At 42.0% G+C, this 20,129-nt stretch overlaps 3 protein-coding genes across 4 annotated transcripts in view; 2 read left to right on the forward strand and 1 right to left on the reverse strand.

Annotated features, from left to right (window-relative positions):
- The first annotated feature begins 6,173 nt into the window (after window positions 1-6,173).
- Window positions 6,174-15,881, forward strand: taf5 (TAF5 RNA polymerase II, TATA box binding protein (TBP)-associated factor). Its single transcript, XM_056280245.1, has 11 exons — window positions 6,174-6,609; window positions 7,004-7,235; window positions 7,884-8,199; window positions 8,435-8,598; window positions 11,064-11,199; window positions 11,954-12,074; window positions 13,855-13,984; window positions 14,222-14,386; window positions 14,519-14,696; window positions 14,970-15,147; window positions 15,375-15,881. Exons 1-11 carry the CDS (start codon window positions 6,174-6,176, stop codon window positions 15,587-15,589), a joined length of 2,271 nt encoding a protein of 756 aa, XP_056136220.1. The 3' UTR covers window positions 15,590-15,881.
- Window positions 15,882-16,039: 158 nt separating this feature from the next.
- atp5md (ATP synthase membrane subunit k) lies at window positions 16,040-17,762 on the reverse strand. Its single transcript, XM_056280246.1, has 4 exons — window positions 17,656-17,762; window positions 16,577-16,681; window positions 16,303-16,396; window positions 16,040-16,189 (listed from the first exon to the last, which is right to left on the reverse strand). The coding sequence occupies exons 2-3, from the start codon at window positions 16,661-16,663 to the stop codon at window positions 16,307-16,309; spliced, it is 177 nt and encodes a 58-aa protein (XP_056136221.1). The 5' UTR covers window positions 16,664-16,681; window positions 17,656-17,762; the 3' UTR covers window positions 16,040-16,189; window positions 16,303-16,306.
- A 90-nt stretch (window positions 17,763-17,852) lies between these two features.
- The window catches only part of pdcd11 (programmed cell death 11), a 30,561-nt gene continuing 28,284 nt past the window's right edge, over window positions 17,853-20,129 (forward strand). For both annotated transcript variants that reach the window (XM_056279688.1, XM_056279689.1), the window contains exons 1-4: window positions 17,853-17,871; window positions 18,496-18,620; window positions 19,144-19,281; window positions 19,645-19,809. In XM_056279688.1, coding sequence (XP_056135663.1) covers window positions 18,519-18,620; window positions 19,144-19,281; window positions 19,645-19,809 — 405 coding nt within the window. In that variant the 5' untranslated portion in view covers window positions 17,853-17,871; window positions 18,496-18,518. The remainder of the gene's footprint in view (window positions 17,872-18,495; window positions 18,621-19,143; window positions 19,282-19,644; window positions 19,810-20,129) is intronic.

Below are 20,129 nucleotides of genomic sequence, written 5' to 3' on the forward strand. Positions count from 1 at the left end.
AGAGAGAAAGGGAGATTGAGTCAGCTAGCCTCCTCCTAAAGATGTCAGAAAAGCGAATATATGGGATATTGTTATTCTTCTGCAACAACCGGTGTGTGTCATGCTCTTTGGAGCTATTTCTGTTAGGTGTGGACACACCCTGCTGTGGCTGTGGGATGAGAGAGAGAGGGAGAGAGAGAGAGAGAGAGAGAGAGAGAGAGAGAGAGAGAGAGAGAGAGAGAGAGAGAGAGAGAGAGAGAGAGAGAGAGCGAGAGAGAGAGACAGAAAGGGAGATTGAGTCAGCTAGCCTCTGACACCCAGCGGGGGAGTGAGGGATTGTATGGAGTTATCAGCGAGGTGTAAAAAGAAAATTGGACCAGGCATCTCTTCTCAACACCCTCCTCATTAGCATCGTGAGGTGTATGTGCTGGACTGAATGACACATTAGCATGCCCTTCTGCACAAAGGGACAAGTAGAAGCACACACGCATGTACACAGGGACAACAATGGTGTAAAAAAAACCCTGGGCAAGGACTGATAATCCATGAAGACCCTCCTGCCACATGAGGAGACAAAGCTTCATTTCTTCTCTGTGAATGACAGTACATATACACAGTGGCACTCATGAAAGTGCGCTATAATATCCTAGAGTCTCTAACATGTGTGAGCTTGTTCATTGCTGCAGCGGCAATAGTAGAGAAAATGGTGTAGGAGTGTGATAGAGAGGGACCGAAAAGTGGCCGGTTCAGATCCCTGCTCTTGTTAACACAATCTGTCTCAATGCAGGCTCAATAATCCAGGTACGAAAATCAAAGAAGGTTGAATCAGTTCATCTGGATACAACGTTTATTGACAGATACGTTTCATCACTCCTCTAAGTGACCTCTTCAGTCTAAACTGATTGCAGAGCTCCCCACCCCATATAAACAATACAGCTGCATAACGACCGAAGCCAACGACCAGTTAATATGCAAATATGAGTGTAACCATTAACTAGCGTTTCAATGGCCATGAGTACTATTGACAGAGGATTTGGGAACACCATTGTAAAATGGCTACAGATACACTCTTAGGCCCACCCATCTACAGGCCAGTGGCCACTCTTTCAAGGACGAGGATGTGCACATCTTTGATAGGGAGGAATGCCAGTTTGAACGGGGAGTCGGAGAGGCCATTTATGTGAAGGTGAAGAGGGAACGACCATCCCTGAACCGGGGGGGGGGGGGGGCTAAGAGTACGTCTGTCACCATCTTACAGTGCTGTGATAGCAACATTCCCACATGGCCATTGAAACTCTAGTTAATGACCACGCCCATATTTGCATATGAAACTGATCATTGGTTTCGGTCATTATGCCACTGTTTTGTTTATAAGGGGTGGGGACACCTGCAGTCAGCAGAGACTGAAGTCACTTAGATGAGTGATGAAACGTATCCGTAAATAAACGTTGTATCCAGATGAACTGATTCAACCTTCTTTGCCTTGTTACCAATCATTATCTACCCCTTCTCCTCCTTAGTCAACTGTAGCTATTGAACATGGCTAGGCGTCAAGTCTAGCTTATCCGGCATCTTGTACATTTTTTACTGTATATAGTATATGCATTTAACTGAAAACAGTGACATTTCCAGACAGCCTTTGTTTACTTGTCTTTGTAAGTTCTCTCACCATTGGAGTAGCATTATTAAAATACTCACTGTGTAAATAACTTTCACCATGCACAGATTTTGTCATTGTGCAGGTGTGTTACCATTAAATATTATTATTTTTGAGCTCTGTTCAGAGACTACTATATTCTGAACCCCCTTTCTCCTATTTAAATGAAAGAAAGAAAGCCACTTTATTTGACATTGTATTCTTTAAAAAATCCTATACAATAGGATGGGTTAAATGCAGCTGCAGCACCCGAGGACCAACTCCAGTTCTTCTTTCCATTGCCTTGCTCAGGGGCACAAACAGGAGTATTAACCCTAACATGCATGTCCTTTTGATGGTGGGAGGAAACCGGGGCACTTGGAGAAAACCCACGCAGGCACGGGGAGAACATGCAAACTCCACACAGACAGGACCTCGGACGGCCTGGGGTTCGAACCCAGGACCTTCTTGTTGTGAGGCAACAGCGCTAACCACTGGGCCACCGTGCCACCTAGTGTCCACTTAATATTGCCACACACGTAGATACTCCTCTTACTCTTTTCTCGATCCTGTTGTTTAAAAATCTACTCGATGATCAGTTAAAAACCTGTGTTGGGTTGACTTGATCTGACTTGGGTGAACTGGTGGCAGGGATTTTGAATGCTCTTCCTTTCACTGACAGCTTCTGCTTAGGTGTCTCTGAGCCAAACACATTCAAATACAGCAGTCGTGGCTACTTGTACATCCCTCATGTTATACTGTAGCTGTCTGGGCAGCTCCTCGGTGAAAATGTGCATGATCCTATCTTTAACGTGGCAAATAATCCCTTGCTGTCTGCATAACTGAGACATGTGATAACTCTGTATTATTCTGAATTGCTGTCAGCATTATTGGGCTACCACAGCAGATATGATTAGATTATGCTGGAATAATAACTGTATAGTTAACACCATACTGCAGTATATCACTTTCTTTTTGCATGTTTATCATTTTGCTCCATTTGAAGCATGATTTCTATCAAGAAGATGATTTCTTCCAACAGCTCGAGCTAAGGCCTTCCTGAATAGAAGTGAGGAGCACTGATGTGACTTTATGAGCTGTACAAATTTATAAGCAGGCATCACGGTTGTCTTCGTGGGGAAGCAAGTGTTAGAAATTGCACTAATTAGCCGACATGCCATCAGCTCTTCCTTCCTTAATTTCTAAATGAAAGGAATGCTAAACAGCCATCGATCTAAAATCAATAACCCCCACCAGCGCCTCTGGTGTGTCTCAGAACCTGAAAAAGTATCAGCTGAAAAATGTGCTGGCTCAGGGAAAGGAAAAACATACAACACAATGACCTTGTTTTGCTTCAGAGATGGGATCGCTTTAACGCTCAACAGACTGATAACACTAAAACACATTTTAATACTAAAATAAGGCACTGTTGATGTTGTTGGCTTTTTTGTTCCACGTAGATTGTGACAAAATAGACAATCTTGGTCATTTTCCCCCTCGTGCAGCAAAGACATCAGCAGAACAAGTCTTCACTGACCCATGTCAACGCTGTAATACAATGCCTGTATTACTCTCATTATGAATCAATGTCATGATAAGGGCAGTCATGCATACACATGCACTCCCTGTTTACTTTGAAGGGCACCTTTCTCTGTGTTTGCAGCTTCGTGGTGCGTTCACACAAAGGGCCACACCCCGATCTGGAGATGCTAACGTGTGCACCCCCTGAGCCTCCACCCATCCCATACCCCTATTCCCTTGACCATGGTGCCACGCCACTGCAATGTTATACAACAAACACACAGGCGTTTCTGCTGCAAACTCCTCTTGTCCCTCTCTCCCTCCCCACCCCTCCGTGAACCAATGAGCTCGGTGAGTTTGTTAAACCTGCAGCTGAGACGTCAGCTCCTAGCGTAGACGAGCTGGTGAAGGAGAAGTTATGGAACTGACAAGAACTTTTAGAGTATGGGATGATAACGTTTACATTGCACTCTTCGTGGCCGTACACTAAATTCAGAGCTTAAAGTCCGCAGAGACTCTATACTTTGAATGGGAAATTAAAGAGAAAACTGCCATCCATCCATCTTTATATGGCAGAAGAACTTAATTATTTTTCCTACTAAAATCTCTTCTGCATGACAACAGATGCTCCCCTGCCCTTGAATTAAGATGATATATGGTCAGTTCGGGCTGTACATACGTGTGGGTGGTATATCAAGGGAGGGAGTCTTTGGGGGGAAGTGCAGCCTCAGCAAATAAAGAAAGCTCGGGCATTTTTTGTGTGTCTTTTTCCTCCTTGCACCTTTCTTCCCTGTTACATAGATAAACTTGCAATCAATTAGTTCAAATGTAATTAGATTTAAATTAACAAGTCAAAGGGGTAAAGGATGCAAAACGGTTAAAAAACGCTTTATTGTTATATTATCTTGTTTTAAAATGTCAACATAGATATATAATTTCACAATTTTACTTGGTTTTTTTTTTTTACTCTTAGCTGCAGCCTTTTACTTGGTTTGTGATTAATCACATTGGCAGCTGATGAGTGTGTGATATACATATATATATATACTTAGCACAAAAAGTAAGGAAATTTGTGTTTGGTAGATTATTTGTTTGTTGCAACAATGCTTCTTGGCAATAAATCTTATACCGTTGGAAAGTCTGTTTATTTCCTTTTTAAATGATGCCACATTTGTAAGGAACATGCAATTGTGGGATGAGCAGCAGAGCTGAGTATGTGGGTTGCGCCCATGAAAAATTCGCCAAATCTTCTCTGCCAATGCCAAACAGCTTATTTTACTGTTGCTATTGACTCTTATTTTGAGCTTCTGGTACCCCTGGTGCTGACAATCAGCTGCCTGATATAAGATTTATTGCCAAGAAGAAGCATTGTTACAACAAAGAAATAATCTACCAAAAAACACATTTCCATACTTTTTGTGCTAAGTTTATACACACACACACACACACACACACACACACACACACACATCCATCCGTCCATTATCTGAACTGCTTATCCTGACCTCAGGGTCGCGGGGGTGCTGGAGCCTATCCCAGCAGTCACTGGGCGGCAGGCGAGGAGGCACCCTGGACAGGCCCCCAGGCCATCACACAGGGCCGACACACACACACACACACACACACACACACACACACACACACACACACACACACACACACACACACACACACACACACACACACACACACACACACACACGTTCATACCTAGGGACAATTTAGTATGGCTGATGGTGATACCTGCAGTCAGTTTAGACTGAAGAGATCACTTATAGATGAGTGATGAAACATATCTGTCAATAAATGTGTCCAGATCAACTGATTTAACCTTCTTTGATTTTCTTACCTGGATTATTGAGCATGCATAAAGATCTTTCAAATATTTTATTGATAAAATCAATGATAAAAAAAGGGTATGGTGTGTGACCAAAGTGCCATCATCTGGTGAAAACGGTACATAACAAGTTTATAAAATAACAGTCTAAAATCTTTGGTTTTGCCTAAGCAACCCCTAGTCCAGCTGATTTTATTGCACGTAAAGGTTAAGAGCCATGTAAGGATCAGAATACGGTTCTCGGTACTTCGCAGTACATTGATTTCAGTGAGAGGTGAGCGTGGGGGAAGACCGCCACCAACAAAGCCCCTTTCAGCCATATCTTTCAGTCTGATACCAGAAGCAACGCAGTATGAATGTTTTCAAAATAATGGGAGTATCCGTACTTTTAATAATTTTGACTGTGGTGTGTTTTTATTGATCCTGTATTATATGTTATTGTAAATAACGTTCCTTTTGTATGTTTAAGTATGCCGAAATGCTCTTATAAGTTCATGTTTGCTATATACCATTTGGATGTACTTACAACTATCACTGGATTACTTTGATACTGAAGAAAACTTTGAAAACGTGATGATTCCCAGACAAGTTCTGGAGTTCTAAAGAACTTATTTTTTTATTTCATTTCTAAGTAGATTTATGGACATTAATTTGCAATGGACATCGGACATAACTGTATTCTTGGAAAGTAAGTCAAACTGAATCTAAAAAAGGGGGACACCAACATTGGGTACCTGGCTGGAATGAGATTTTGATGCCATGGCAGGGCTCGACTTTAACGGCTCCCCGTCGTCCCAGGGATGATAGCTAACTGTGTGGTCTTACTCTTGTTTTTACCTTGTCTAGTTTTATTTATTTACATTTGGCGAAGCACTTTGTGGCTTTATTGCATCAAAGGGTACGCAAACACAAAGGTTTTCATGTGCAAAAGACGAGGTATGGTAGAGGTGTTAGGAGAAATATTTTATTTTATCTTTTTAATTATTATGATTATTATTATTTTTAATTATTATTTTAAATAGATTTTTTATATAAAGCGTAATAACAAAACGGATTCGTTGAGATCCGCCTACAAGCTTGTGATTCGTTGACACTGCAGTGTATTTGTAACGACCAATCGAATCATCGTTTGTACCACCGACGAGTTCTTTTTTTCAGGTTTTTTCAATTTACTTCGCGCATGCGTATTTCATTCTGAAAATGGCGGCCGTACAAGGTGGCCAGGCGGATGCGGAGGAAATTAAAATAAAAGACATCAAAACAGAATCACCAGGCGACGGTTCAGGAAACAACAATGCGAATGACGGAAGCAAACTCTCTGTATCTCCCGGGATAACTAACTCGGGGGGGAGCAATAAGCCATCGGCAGGAGCGACGGAGGAACAGCAGACGCTGCTTGCAGTCTTGCAATTCCTCAGGAAGAACAATTTGACTGAGTCCGTCGAAATTTTGCGCCGGGAAGCGGGGCTGTCGGAGGAAACAGAAGAGCGCAAGGGATTGGAGTCTTCCGGGTCGGGGTCGGTCGCTGGTGCGGGTAATGTTGACGCTGAGGCAGGTGATTCAAACTCTCTTCTCAACCGTGTGTCCGTCTCATCCTCGGCTATCCCGGCCAGCGCAGCCCCGACGCAGTCCAAAGGTACGCTCGTAGTAAAACTAGCGCGTTTTACTACCCGGCACTTTTAACACATCCCTGGAGGATGCGTGTATCTCCTCTGCCACAGCATAATCGGTAATACTCAACCATGTGGCACTGAGAGCCGTGTGAATGCAGGATTTTCTTTTCACTCAACGTTTCACTAGTTAAGTTCACTTGGAAGTCCTCCCCTGTCTGGTTGAACGTGTGTGTTGAGCAGTGAAATCAACTGGTGTAGGCAGCATACACACGGCGCTCCATAGCCTGTCTACTGTTGCGTTATTGTGCTTGGCATGAGGGCTACAGAGCTATTATGGCAAGAGTTCAACTCGATGTTTGTATGGTTTTATCCCTGTTCTTACTGATTTCACGTGGACTTTTTTCTTTACACCTCCAGCTGTAGCCGGAGAGGATCAACCAGACGTCAATGTGGTGCTGTCGGCATACAGTCAGCAAGGCGATCCCACCCTGTACCAAGTTTACTACAGCAGCCTGAAGAGGTTTATAGAATCGGTGCTTGATTGTCACAGAGCAGAGCTTTCCCAGCTCTTCTACCCGCTCTTCGTCCACATGTACCTGGAGCTGGTCTACAATAACCATGAAAATGAGGCCAAAGCATTCTTTGAAAAGTGAGTCTTCAGAAACAAAGCAACAGAAATAACCACTGAGGACTAGGGCTGGGCATTAATTCGTTTATCATCTCTCAGTGGTATTATATCGGGATGAAATTCGCATATTGCCATATCATAATACACAGTTTTATCTGAATTAAGGATTTTGAAAATGTACTATCCAAAAGTTCTCACAAAATGAGTTTTGAAATATTTTAGGAAATCTTATTTTTAAAGTAGTTTTGATTTGATATTATATTTTACATTACCAATCAATTTAATGCTATGAATCTCCGTTGGATTTTTAAATATGCTATTTCTGCATAAGCAGATATCGTGATGCATATCAGCCTAGTGTAAAATTCTCTGTGATTATTTTGGCAGTAATCAGAATGATATTTATTGGCCATGTAGGTTTGCACATACATGAAATTTGACGCCGGTTTCGTGGCTCTCTCTGTAATTAACAGTGTAACAACACTACAACACAACAATCTTCCGATATATACACAAGGATTGACTTATTATATTTTCCGCATTGCCCAGCACTACTCTAGATTTAATGTGTTATCATCTGTTTCAAGTTACATTTAATGTGCTATTAAATGTAAATTTGGAATTTCCATATTGTGTCATTTCCGAATCTTTTTTCTCTACCCAATTCAGATTCAGTGGGGACCAGGAGTGTTACTATGAGGATGACTTGCGTGTCTTGTCAGGCATGACCAAGAAAGAGCACATGAGGGGCAATGAAACCCTGTTGGACTTCCGTACTAGCAAGTTTGTTCTGCGCATCTCTCGTGATTCGTACCAGCTCCTGAAGAGGCATCTGCAGGAACGTCAGAATAACCAGATCTGGAATATTATCCAGGAGCATCTCTACATTGATATATTTGATGGCATGCCACGTAGCAAGAGCCAGATCGATGCCATGTCTGGCAGCCTGGCTGGGGAGGCAAAGCGAGAGGCCAATAAGGCTAAGGTGAACAACGTTTAGTGTTTTAGTGTCTGTGTATGTGTGTGTGTATTCGTTTTCTCTGTTTTAAACCAACGTTTAAACCAACATTTGCCTTGCATATCTCTCCACACTTTTTAACAATTTGTTTTAATAAAGAGTCATTGTTTTAGATTACTGTTTATCAGTGGTGATCTAACTCCGCATTCATCATCTATAATCTTATAGTTTAACTGTCATTCAACCAATTTACCTGCTGTAGGTATTCTACGGGTTGCTGAAGGAACCAGAGATTGAAGTCCCTCTTGACGATGAGGACGAGGAGGCGGAGAATGAGGAGGGTAAACCCAAGAAAAAGAAACCCAAGAAAGACAGCATGGGCTCTAAGAGCAAGAAACAGGACCCGAATGCACCAATACAGAACAGGTAGGGCTTTCTTTCTCAGGGAAGAAATTCCTTTCTCCAGAAGTACTTGTTAGACAAAACATGGCCCATAGAACATAAACACACCATATACTACACAGTTCTAAGATACAGACAAAAAAATCGCAAGTTGTCTGGCATCTGGGTGGCGTGGCTGTCTATTCCATTGCCTACCAGCAAAGGGGATCCCGGTTCAAATCCTTGTGTTAACTCCGGCTTGGTTGGGCTTCCCTACAGACACAACTGGTTGTGTCTGCGGGTGGGAAGCCGGATGTGGGTATGTGTCCTGGTCGCTGCACTAGTGCCTCCTCTGGTCAGTTGTATGCTGTTCATTGACTACAGTTCAGCATTTAAAACTGTAGTCCCCCTCAATCTGGTCACGAAGATGAGGTCACTAGGAATCACCACCCCGTTGTGCAATTGGATGTACAACTTTCTCACTGACCAGCCCCAGGTGGTTAGGGTGGGCGGCCTAAACTCCGGAACATTGATCCTCAACACATGTGCTCCTTAGGGTTGTGTGCTGAGCCCTCTGCTGTACAACATCTACACACATGACTGCAAAGCCATGGACAGTTCCACCTCCATCATCAAATTTGCAGACGACACGGTCGTAATAGGCCTGATTTCCAACAACAACAAACAGGCTTATCTGAATCAAGTAGATGACCTGGCACAGTGGTGCCAGTCCAACAACCTGACCCTGAACTTGGTGCCAGTCCAACAACCTCAACCTCAACCTGACCCTGGTGCCAGTCCAACAACCTGACCCCAGTCCAACAGCAAGACCAAAGAAATGGTGGTGGACTTCAGAAGACAGCAGGGGAAAGGATACAACCCACTAAAGATTAACGGGGAACCTGTGGAGAGGGTCTCCAGCTTTAAATACCTCGGCGTACACATTGCTGAGGACCTCACCTGGACTCTTCACACTCAGCACACTCTAAAGAAGTCCAGACAGAGGCTCTACTTCCTCCGAAGGCTGAGGAAATTCAAGGGCTCACCCTCCATCCTGGAGACATTCTATTCCTCGGCTGTGGAGAGCATCCTAACAGGTTGCATCACTGCCTGGTATGGAAACTGTTCTGCCCGTGACCAAGGTTGACCTGCAGAGAGTGGTACGTTCAGCTGAATGCACCACCAGAACATCCCTCCCCATCCTGCAGGACACTTACACCAGAAGGATGAGGACGAGAGCCAAGAAGATCATGAGCGACACTTCTCACCCTAACAATGGACTGTTCAGGCTACTGGGGTCTGGTAGACGCCTCTGTAGTCTTAGGGCCAAAACAGAGAGACTAAAGAGAAGCTTCTATCCACAGGCCATAAGAACTCTTCAACATGTATGACCTTTCACATACTTGAGACAGCTAGGGTTTTTGGGGGGGAGTTTTGTTTGTTTTTTGTTTATTGTTTATTTTGACTTAAAAAAAAAAAGAAAAAATGCACTGATCTTTTGTCTTTTATCTAGGCCTATGTCTTTTTCACATAATGACAGACGGAGTGCCCCTCTTCATTTCACTGCATGTTTTACTTTGTATTTCTGTGCATGTGACAAATAAAGTACTTGAACTTGAACTTACTTGAACTTGTTGGGGTGCCTGTTTGGCGGGGAGGGGAAACTGGGGGGAATAGCGTGATCCTCCCACACGCTACGCCCCCCTGGCAAAACTCCTCACTGTCAGGTGAAAAGAAGTGGCTAGTGATGCCACATGTATCGGAGGAAGCTTGTGATAGTCTGTAGCCCTCCCCGGATCAGTAGAGGGGGTGGAGCAGTGACCGGGACGGCTTGGAAGAGTCGGGTAATTGGCCAGGTACAATTAGGGAGAAAGGGGGGGGGGGTCACAGATTTGTCCACATAATAAAGTATGCAACATCCATATATACAAGTGCAGAGAGGGAGCATTTTCAGTGCCTTTATTGCAGAGAATACAAAACGGACCAAATCAAGATCTACCAGTTTTCTGGTCTCAAAAGCTTGTGTTTATAATTGATCTCTCAACCTAAGGGAAATTTAATTGTGCCATTGTGATATATCTGTACATGGTTCCATTATAAATTATATTAATTGGATTTTCAAAGAAAATCTGGCCAACTTTGTATTGAGGCAAAACTGGTCTTGTCTTTGGAAGCACTCTTGTAGTGCAGTTGAATCCACGCATGCTAATTATTATTATGTGTGTGGGAAAGTCAACCATGCTATAATGTCCCAATACTCGTCGTAATTATAATCATCTCCAAGCAGTGTATGATTATTCCCTCCTCTCAGTAATCTCTCAAGTCTCAATAATTGAAGAATCTGTGTGTGTGTGTGTGTGTGTGTGTGTGTGTGTGTAGCTGTGCCACCTCAATTAGCAGAAACCAGTTGATAGAAAAAAACTAAAATGTTTCTTTAAGTTCATGGAAAGGGACTTTAAAAACATTTAGCTTAGTCGGTGATTGACAGCATTTGTATGTCTGTTTCATAGGATCCCTCTTCCAGAGTTGAAGGATTCAGACAAGCTGGACAAGATCATGTACATGAAGGAGGCCACTAAGAGGATCCGCCTGGGGTCTGATACTCTTCCCTCAATCTGCTTTTACTCTTTCCTCAACGCATACCAGGTAAGACTCAAATTTTTAGAAAGTTATTCTCTGTATATTAAATGGGTTAACAGGGGCTCAACAGGAAAAGCAGGTTGTCTGGTAACTGGCATGATGCCAATTCGATACTCAGCTTTTCCTTACATAAATACCAGGGTGTCCTTGAGCAAGACAACTAACCCTTAACTGCTCGAGATGAGCTGGTTGTTACCTTACATGGTTGACACCGTCATCGGTGTATGAGTGTGTGTGCGTGGGTAAATGTTTGAGGCATTAATTGTAAAGTGTTTGGGAAAAAAGCGCTACATAAATGCAGTCCATTTACCATAAATGCGTCAACACAGTGCACTCACCACAAAATATGTGCTACAAAAAAAAAAAAAAACGTTTGGAGAAATTGTACTTATACTTGAAAGTTAAACTTTTATATTGATGCAGCTATCATAGAGGTTCTAATTTTTACATTTATGATATTGATATGGTCCGTTGGATGTGTACATCCCACCACTTAAATTAGAACGTTTTTCCATTTCAAAACACCTTAGTCAGTGGAAAACTAGGTTCACATAATATGGATGCAGCTGGGAATCTCCATTAATTGCTTGTTGTTTTTGCTCATTTCCATCCTAATTCACTGTTGTTGTAATAATACTATTTACACACAAGGATAATTCAAATTTCACTTGATTAACCGATCCGAATTCACATCCAGTGTATGAAGGAATGTGAAATGCTTGTAATTTTTTATCATTTTCTTTTTTTTTTTCCCCTGAAGGGCCTTACAGCGGTGGACTTCACAGACGACTCCAGTCTGATTGCAGGGGGCTTCGCTGACTCCACTGTACGGGTGTGGAGTGTGACCCCGAAAAAGCTCCGCAAGGTTAAGTCTGCTTCAGGTATTGTTTAACCATGGAAATCAACGGTCAAGAAGGACAATGACCATCACGGGCTGCGAGATGTATATCTATAACTTCGTTAAAAGAAACGCTCAATGGTAGGGAAAGTGCTCAACAAGTAAGGAGCAAAATAATCCAGTGAGTCAAGTAAATTCTTTATGAGACAGTACAAGCCTGTTTCACGCCATAAGCAATCATCAGCTGTCATTACAGCTACTCAGGGAAAGAACATTGTGTGTGTGTGTATGTGTATATATATATATATATATATTACATAAGGTGGCGCAGTGGTTAGTGCGGTCGCCGCACAGCAAGAAGGTCCTGGGTTCGAGCCCCAGGGTAGTCCAACCTTGGTGGGTCATCCCGGGTCGTCCTCTGTGTGGAGTTTGCATGCTCTCCCCGTGTCTGCGTGGGTTTCCTGCGAGGGCTCCGGTTTCCTCCCACAGTCCAAAGACATGTAGGTCAGGTGAATTGGCTGTACTAAATTGTCCCTAAGTATGAATGTGTGTGTGTGTGTGTGTGTGTGTGTGTGTGTGTGTGTGTGTGTGTGTGTGTGTGTGTGTGTCAGCCAGCCCTGTGATGGCCTGGCAGCCTGTCCAGGGTGTCTCCCCGCCTGCCGCCCAATGACTGCTGGAATAGGCTCCAGCATCCCTGTGACCCCGAGAGCAGGACAAGTGGTTCAGATAATGGATGGATGTATGGATGGATATATATATAAAACTTTGTTAAAAGAAACACCCAACGGTAGGGAAAGTGCTCAACAAATAAGGAGAAAAATAATCCAGAGTCAAGTAAATTCTTTATGAGACAGTACAAGCCTGTTTCATGCCATAAGCAATCATCAGCTGTCAATAAAGCTACTCAAGGTAAGGGCATACCATTTACTGCCTTGTCATGCACATCACGTGCACAATGTCCAATGGGGAAGGGAGAGATGCAAAAACATACAAAAATTTCAAAAACACGTGATCGCTAATGGAGGTGCGACTGCCAGACGGAGAAGCATGATTTGTCATTCCACAGAACACATTTCCACTGCTCCAGAGTCCAGTGGCAGCGTGCTTTACACCCCTCAATCCGACACTTGGCATTGTGCTTGGTGATGTAAGGCTTGCATGCAGCTGCTCGGCCATGGAAACCCATTCCATGAAGCTCTCGGCGCAGTTTTTGTGCTGATGTTAATGTCAGAGGAAGTTTGGAACTCTGCAGTTATTGAGTCAACAGAGCGTTGGCGACTTTTACGCACTATGCGCCGCAGCACTTGTTGTACCCGCTTTGACTTTATGTGGTCAGCCACTTTGTGGCTGAGTTGCTGTTGTTCCTAAACGCTTCCACTTTTCAATAATACCACTTACAGTTGACTGTGGAATATCTAGCAGGGAAGAAATTTCACGAACTGACTTATTGCAAAGGTGGCATCCTATGACAGTACCATGCTTGAATTCACTGAGTTCTTCAGAACAACCCATTCTTTCACAAGCGTTTGTAAATGCAGACTGCATGGCTAGCTGCTTGATTTTATTCACCTGTGGCAATGGGTCTGAATGAAACACCTGAATTCAATGATTAAGAGGTGTGTCCCAATACTTGTATATATAGTGTAGGTCTTGTGTGTGTGTGTGTATGTATATATATATATATATATATATATATATATATATATATATATATACATACACACACACATGTTCAAATAAGAGTTCTTTCATTTGTCATTTGAAAATATTTTCTTCTAGACTTACTATTTAAGGGCGCTTTTTTTTGTCATCTCTCACTTAAGAGCTGAGTCTGATTGACAAAGAATCTGATGATGTGCTGGAAAGGATCATGGATGAGAAGACGGCTAGTGAGTCTAAGATTCTCTATGGACACAGTGGCCCCGTGTATGGCATCAGCTTCAGCCCAGACAGGTAGGGCAGCCCTGCTGGTAATCAGACAATGAATTGCAGCCAGTGTTGCATAAGTCACATGCTTTGCACACTTTTCAAAGGAATTGTGAGCAAATTCTAGTTTTATGTATGTTTATATATGTTTATATAGATGTGTTATATATGTTTGCTGATTTTTAATATTTTCAGTCTGTGCACAATCATTTACTCAAACATTTCAATCAACAACACAATATTTCCATACATTTTGTCTAACAGAAACTACCTGTTGTCAAGTTCTGAGGATGGTACTGTGAGGCTGTGGAGTCTTCAGACCTTTACGTGTTTGGTGGGATACAAAGGCCATAACTACCCAGTGTGGGACACTCAGTTTTCCCCCTATGGCTACTACTTTGTCTCTGGGGGACATGATCGGGTTGCACGGTAAGAATGTGCAAATCAAATTAGATTAACTTGATGTGTTTTTACACCAAAGTGGTATACCCAATAGAACATATTTATTTTTGTTTAACGCTACTTGCATCTAACTAGTGCATGTTCTTTGTCCTTAACCAGCCTGTGGGCAACTGACCATTACCAGCCTTTACGGATGTTCTCCGGTCACCTGGCTGACATCACCTGTACACGCTTCCACCCCAACTCTAACTATGTGGCCACTGGCTCATCTGACCGTACCATCCGCTTGTGGGATGTCCTAAATGGGAATTGTGTCCGTATATTCACCGGTCACAAGGTCAGTGAATACTATGTCTCTAACTTTCATGACTATTATACAGGGATAAGACAAAAAAAAAAAAAAGCCTATTGATTGGGTCAAATTACATAGTTCAGTAGTATGACATAGGTCTACAAATTTGCAAGGTATCATTTTGAGCAATTTTATTGGATAAGTGTTAGATGCTGTTTTTAACTCCCAAAAGAACACTTGTGTTCAAGTATGCAAGTGCTGCAGTACAGCATGAGCATGTTAAAAGAAGCCATCTATACGATCTATTGTATTTTCTAGGGTCCTATCCATGCTCTGGCCTTTTCTCCCAATGGCAAGTTCCTGGCATCAGGGGCCACTGATGGCCGTGTTCTCCTGTGGGACATTGGTCATGGTTTGATGATTGGCGAGCTGAAAGGCCATACAGACACCATATACTCTCTTAAGTTCAGCAGAGATGGGGAGATCCTTGCCTCTGGTGGGTGTAACATGTTGTTCTAACACTACAGATTTGCTAAAGCTGTTATCCTAGAAAATTAAAACCGATTAGCTGACATAGATCTGACAGTTTCCATACCATGCACTGCCCATTGAGCTACAAGTTGCCATGGGCTTTGAGTTTTCAAAATATTCGCTTTAGGTTTAATAAGTGTAAAGGAGTAATGTCTGTGTTGTTCTAAAACCTGTATCCGCAATGTTTTGCAGGCTCCATGGACAATACTGTTCGTCTGTGGGATGCGATGAAAGCTTTTGATGATTTGGAGACTGATGACTTCACAGCCGCAACAGGACACATCCATCTACCAGAAAACTCCCAGGAGCTGCTGCTAGGCAGCTACATGACCAAGTCATCACCTGTCATACACCTGCACTTCACTCGAAGGAATCTACTGCTGGCTGCTGGGGCTTACAATCCATGAGGACACTCTCGATTTCACAGAATCATTTACCAAATCTTGAAATATGAACCAGCTTTTTATTTCTGGAGCTCAACCAGTCCCTCTCAGTGGTTGTGATGAAGGAAATTATCAAGACTGCATCGTCATCGACACAGTCTCATTAAAAAGTGTTGCCACGGATGACAGGTTAGCATTTAGCAAGCTAACATCTGGCTAACTCCTGACAAGTCTCAGGTTTTGCACGAAAGATACAGCCCTCAAAACAGGAACTATCTACGACAGAATCATGCACCTAAAAAGGTGCCCCTCTGAGACAGTGTTTTCTTAATTATTATCATTACATCTTTATTCAATTCAATGACTGCTGAGATAGGCTCCAGCATCCCCGTGACCCTGAGCAGGATAAGCGGTTTGGATAATGGATGGATCTTTATTCAACTCATGTCACTGCCATTTCTGTATCATACTATTTTATACTGGTGCAAACTGTAAATAAAATAATGTTTCGTATTTTTTGGGCATAGATCTTTATTGTTTACATGGGGACCCCAACAAACAAATGTTAATATTACACAGAACATCCAGCTTTCTCTTCCACTCTGTTATGTGATAGGTGAACACCTGTTAAAATAAAAATTACAATTAGAGAATATAACAAGGCAAGAATACTAAGTTGGGGCTGATGAAGTACTCAAGCCTTAGATTAGAAGATAAACATTTTTGAATCAACTTACATGATCACTTTTCTGTTACAGCAGCCTGTTTCTTGGGTTTCAATTTAAAGAAGAGGGCAATAGCTGCTATCGTGGCATATGTGGCCAGTACACACTGGAGAAATGAGAAAATTACATGAAATACTTGTGTTTTGATTGTTAATTCAAACTGCAGTTTTAGCAGATCTCAAATGACAAGTAGGATATGCAGTCTATAGGTGAAAAGTTCAGTAAATTGAGACCAAAATCAAATGCATACGAGTAAGACATTGCACTGAAAAGTTCTATTACTCACATTCCTCCTTCCTGTTATTGTGTATGAATTGAAGTACTTGGCAATCCCAGTGAACTGGTGCTGAGCTCCAGCGTCATGTCCTCCCATGATTGATTATTAGTGGTCCTAAAACAAGGAATAATTGAATACAATTTATTTTAAATTAGAACAGGATGTTGAGATGAGTGCAGCAAACAACCAAATGTCAAAAGTCTTGATGCATGCTCAATAATCCAGGTAAGAAAATCAAAAATGGTTGAATCAGCTCATCTGGACACAACGTTTGTTTTCATCACTTAACTAAGTGACATCTTCAGTCCAAACTGACCGCAGGTATCCCCCCACCCCCAAACAATACAGTACAATATAGTTGTATTACTGTATTCGGCCGTTCTGTACTGTATTGTTTGTGTGTGTGTGTGTGTGGGGGGGGGGGATACCTGCTGTCAGTTTGGACTGAAGATGTCACTTAGTTGAGTGATGAAATGTGTGTCACAAAACGCTGTATCCAGATGAACTGATTCAACCTTTGACAAATGTCAAAAAGGCATTTTTAAACGCGTTGCAATATCCATTGAGAAATGCATTTCGTCAAGCGCACAGAGCATTCTGAAAGGTTACGCAGATTAAATGCGGTGAACGCCCAATAAATACGCTGCCTTAATAACAGGAGGCACTTTGCAGCCTTGCTTTTGGATGGGCAGACCTTTGTTGGGGCATAATTTAGTTAGTTGCCTTAGGAGTGTCAAAGGCAGAGGAAAAAGACCCGACAGCTTGGCTTTTGGGTACCTTTAAGCATTTGGTTTAAAACTTAATTGATATGTTCTATTATTACAATACATTCACCCCTTTAGTTTAAATCACTTAGTAAACTAGGCTTACAGTGGTTCATTCGGCTTGCGTGACGGAACAATTTACGGTTTTGATAACGTTAGCTTGCTAGCCAAAACCAACTAGCTAACGAGGTTAATCTTGCAGCCTCTTTAAGCGCTGTTTTCTTATAGGTTTTAGGGAAAACGTGGACAACACCAAACAAATGTAGATGCAGGCGTATAGTTATAAAACGCTTGCTTACTGATTTTATACGTTTTAAAACATACCTTTGACACGCAACCCTTGTGAACAAATGAGTGCCCTTCAACAGCAGCTCGACAGAGACGGCGACGGTAAATTCGACAGGAAATCCCGCCTTCTCTCACAATTCAAGGGCAAACCGTTAGGCTCAATCTTATGTCACTCAAAGTCAGCGTTGCCCTTTGGAAAGTAATAGATTTGTCTTCCGGTTCAGAAACATGGCGTGTCAGTGATCAGCACACGTGAGTATGGCTACCTCTGAGTTTTAGATTTACAGTACGACTGCCACTGACGATGAAAACAATACACGGAATCTCAAGTGCATACTTAGATCCTGAAAAAAATACTCAAACAATACACTTATTTACAGTTGACTGATACAAGCTTGTTTGTTTAACTCGAATGCTAAACGTATTAGCTGACGGGGACATCATTATTGATGGGGACATCTTCATTACGATTTCGCCACACATTAGTGCTGGTGAAATCGTAATAAGTGCTTGGTATGACAACGAACTAATTGTTCTCGCTTATTTCATTACGCCATTGAATTGATTGATTCCGTAAATTATGAAGTGAAGACTGTCTTGGCCTCATCAATTCACTAGATGCAAGCGTCTGTCTCGTGTAGCATCCATGGACATGTTTTTTGGCAGTTGTTAAAGCTGAGTAAAATTTTTATGAAAGAAAGTGATCCATCAGTCACGCAAAACGAAAGCATGACAGCACTGACACAAAGCCATAGCCATAATGGTGGGTGAAGGATGACCCTGCCTAGGGTAGGAGGTGTTTGGAAGGGGTTGTCAATGCTTTATGGTTTTTAAAGGCTTCTATTCACTGACATGTTTAATTCCTTCTTGTATCAGAAATCCAAGACAGAAGCTAAAACATGGCATTAGTGGAAGAGGACTTCCCGCGTGGGGGAAAAGCAAAGAAAACTGCTGAGAATAAAGCAGTGGTGCCACAGACAACGGTGGACAACCTGTTCCAGGTACAGTTAAGCAGTATTTTCCTTTAACCCCTAAATCCGTTCCCGAAAATATTATTAGAGTAAACAAATATTATATACATGCTCTTGATTGCCACTGTCAAAATGTACTTACCCTGCATTAACATTAACCATTTATCCGGGCTTGGGACCGGCACTAAGAATGTACTGGCGTGTGCATCCTCAGTGGCTGGGTTCATTGTATGGTCGTATAATTTGAATTAAAAACTTTGTGTGTTGATGTAGTCATTTTAGTATAAAATACTAGGGAGATGACCAACATCCTAAACCCCTAATGCTATATTGAGATATGTTTTTGCTTTTGTAACATTTTGGCTTCTTTCTCAACGTTGATAAGAGTCAATATCAGGATTTAATAAGAGCCGGTTTCAACAAGCAGCACTGGAATGGGAATCAAGCAAATCCAAACGATACCCCATCTTATTTTCTCGTCAAGGTGTCAGTTGAAAACTTGTTTTACGATTGTGTTGTAGAGCAACAATAATGTGCTGTATTTGTTTTCCAGACACACAAACCAAAAGAAACCACCAAGAGAAAGGGAGTGAGTAAAGAGGATGGCAAAAAAGCCAAGAAGCAAAAGACGGGCAAAGATGCTCTGACACTAAACGTAGCACCCAAATCTGTGGAAATTCTACATTTCAAGGTACAGGATTCCTGAATATTTACCTCCCATGGGTTTTATAACTATATATTTACAAAATGGATTATTAGATTTGTCAAATATGACACCAACTTAGATTTACGATACACGGTATAGGACAATTGAGGTAGCTGTATATTTGACAATGTCTTGCTGAAAATAATTATTCTTGTGCCGCACAGCATGACTGTTAAGTCTACCATTGTGTTTTGCATCTGTAACCTCACAACACTCAGCTCCTCACTCATCTATTTCTGTGCTGCCGCCCCTCTGAATTTTCATTTTTTCACAAAGTTTGCAAAAACTAAGGCACTTTCTTTGTCAAATGACTTAATTGTGAAATGTGGGTGTGTGTTTCCCTCTCAGAATATCAAGGAGGGTATGCTGATGCTCGGTTGTGTGAAGGAGGTGTCTGACTTTGACGTGACAGTCAGCCTTCCCTGTGGAGTGCAAGGTTTTCTCGGCATCAAAAACATCTCTGACACTTACACAAAGCTGCTTAGTGAGCAACTAGATACTGATGACACAGAGGTATGCCAAAGAGATTTTATGGTGCATGTTGTAAAACATTTAAAAGTTTTAATTTTTTTCCCTAAGAAAGGCTGTAAGGGTAATGCTTTTGGATCTAGCTTTATACTGCGATCTTCTATAAGCATTTACAAACATTAGGTATATTTAGACCAGACACATCATGGCTTTGGCACAGAGAAATGAGCAAAGATATTGCGCCTGTTTCCTTTGTGATATTGGTGCTTCGGTAGTCATTATAGTGTTACTGGCAGCAACTGTGATCAGTAATATCCCAAATTGGACAACAGTAGCAATAGTGAAATATTATATTAACCCACAAT

The sequence above is a fragment of the Lampris incognitus genome, chromosome 5 (genome assembly GCF_029633865.1).
Source record: "Lampris incognitus isolate fLamInc1 chromosome 5, fLamInc1.hap2, whole genome shotgun sequence".
Lineage (NCBI taxonomy): Eukaryota > Metazoa > Chordata > Actinopteri > Lampriformes > Lampridae > Lampris > Lampris incognitus.

Coding starts and splice junctions, on each gene's coding strand:
- atp5md (XM_056280246.1), bottom strand. CDS start 16,663: ATGGGAGGACATGACGCTGGAGCTCAGCACCAGTTCACTGGGATTGCC. Junction 16,397..16,576: donor CAATAACAGGAAGGAGGAAT/GTGAGTAATAGA, acceptor TCATTTCTCCAG/TGTGTACTGGCCACATATGC.
- taf5 (XM_056280245.1), top strand. CDS start 6,174: ATGGCGGCCGTACAAGGTGGCCAGGCGGATGCGGAGGAAATTAAAATA. Junction 7,236..7,883: donor GCCAAAGCATTCTTTGAAAA/GTGAGTCTTCAG, acceptor TACCCAATTCAG/ATTCAGTGGGGACCAGGAGT. Junction 15,148..15,374: donor TGGGGAGATCCTTGCCTCTG/GTGGGTGTAACA, acceptor AATGTTTTGCAG/GCTCCATGGACAATACTGTT.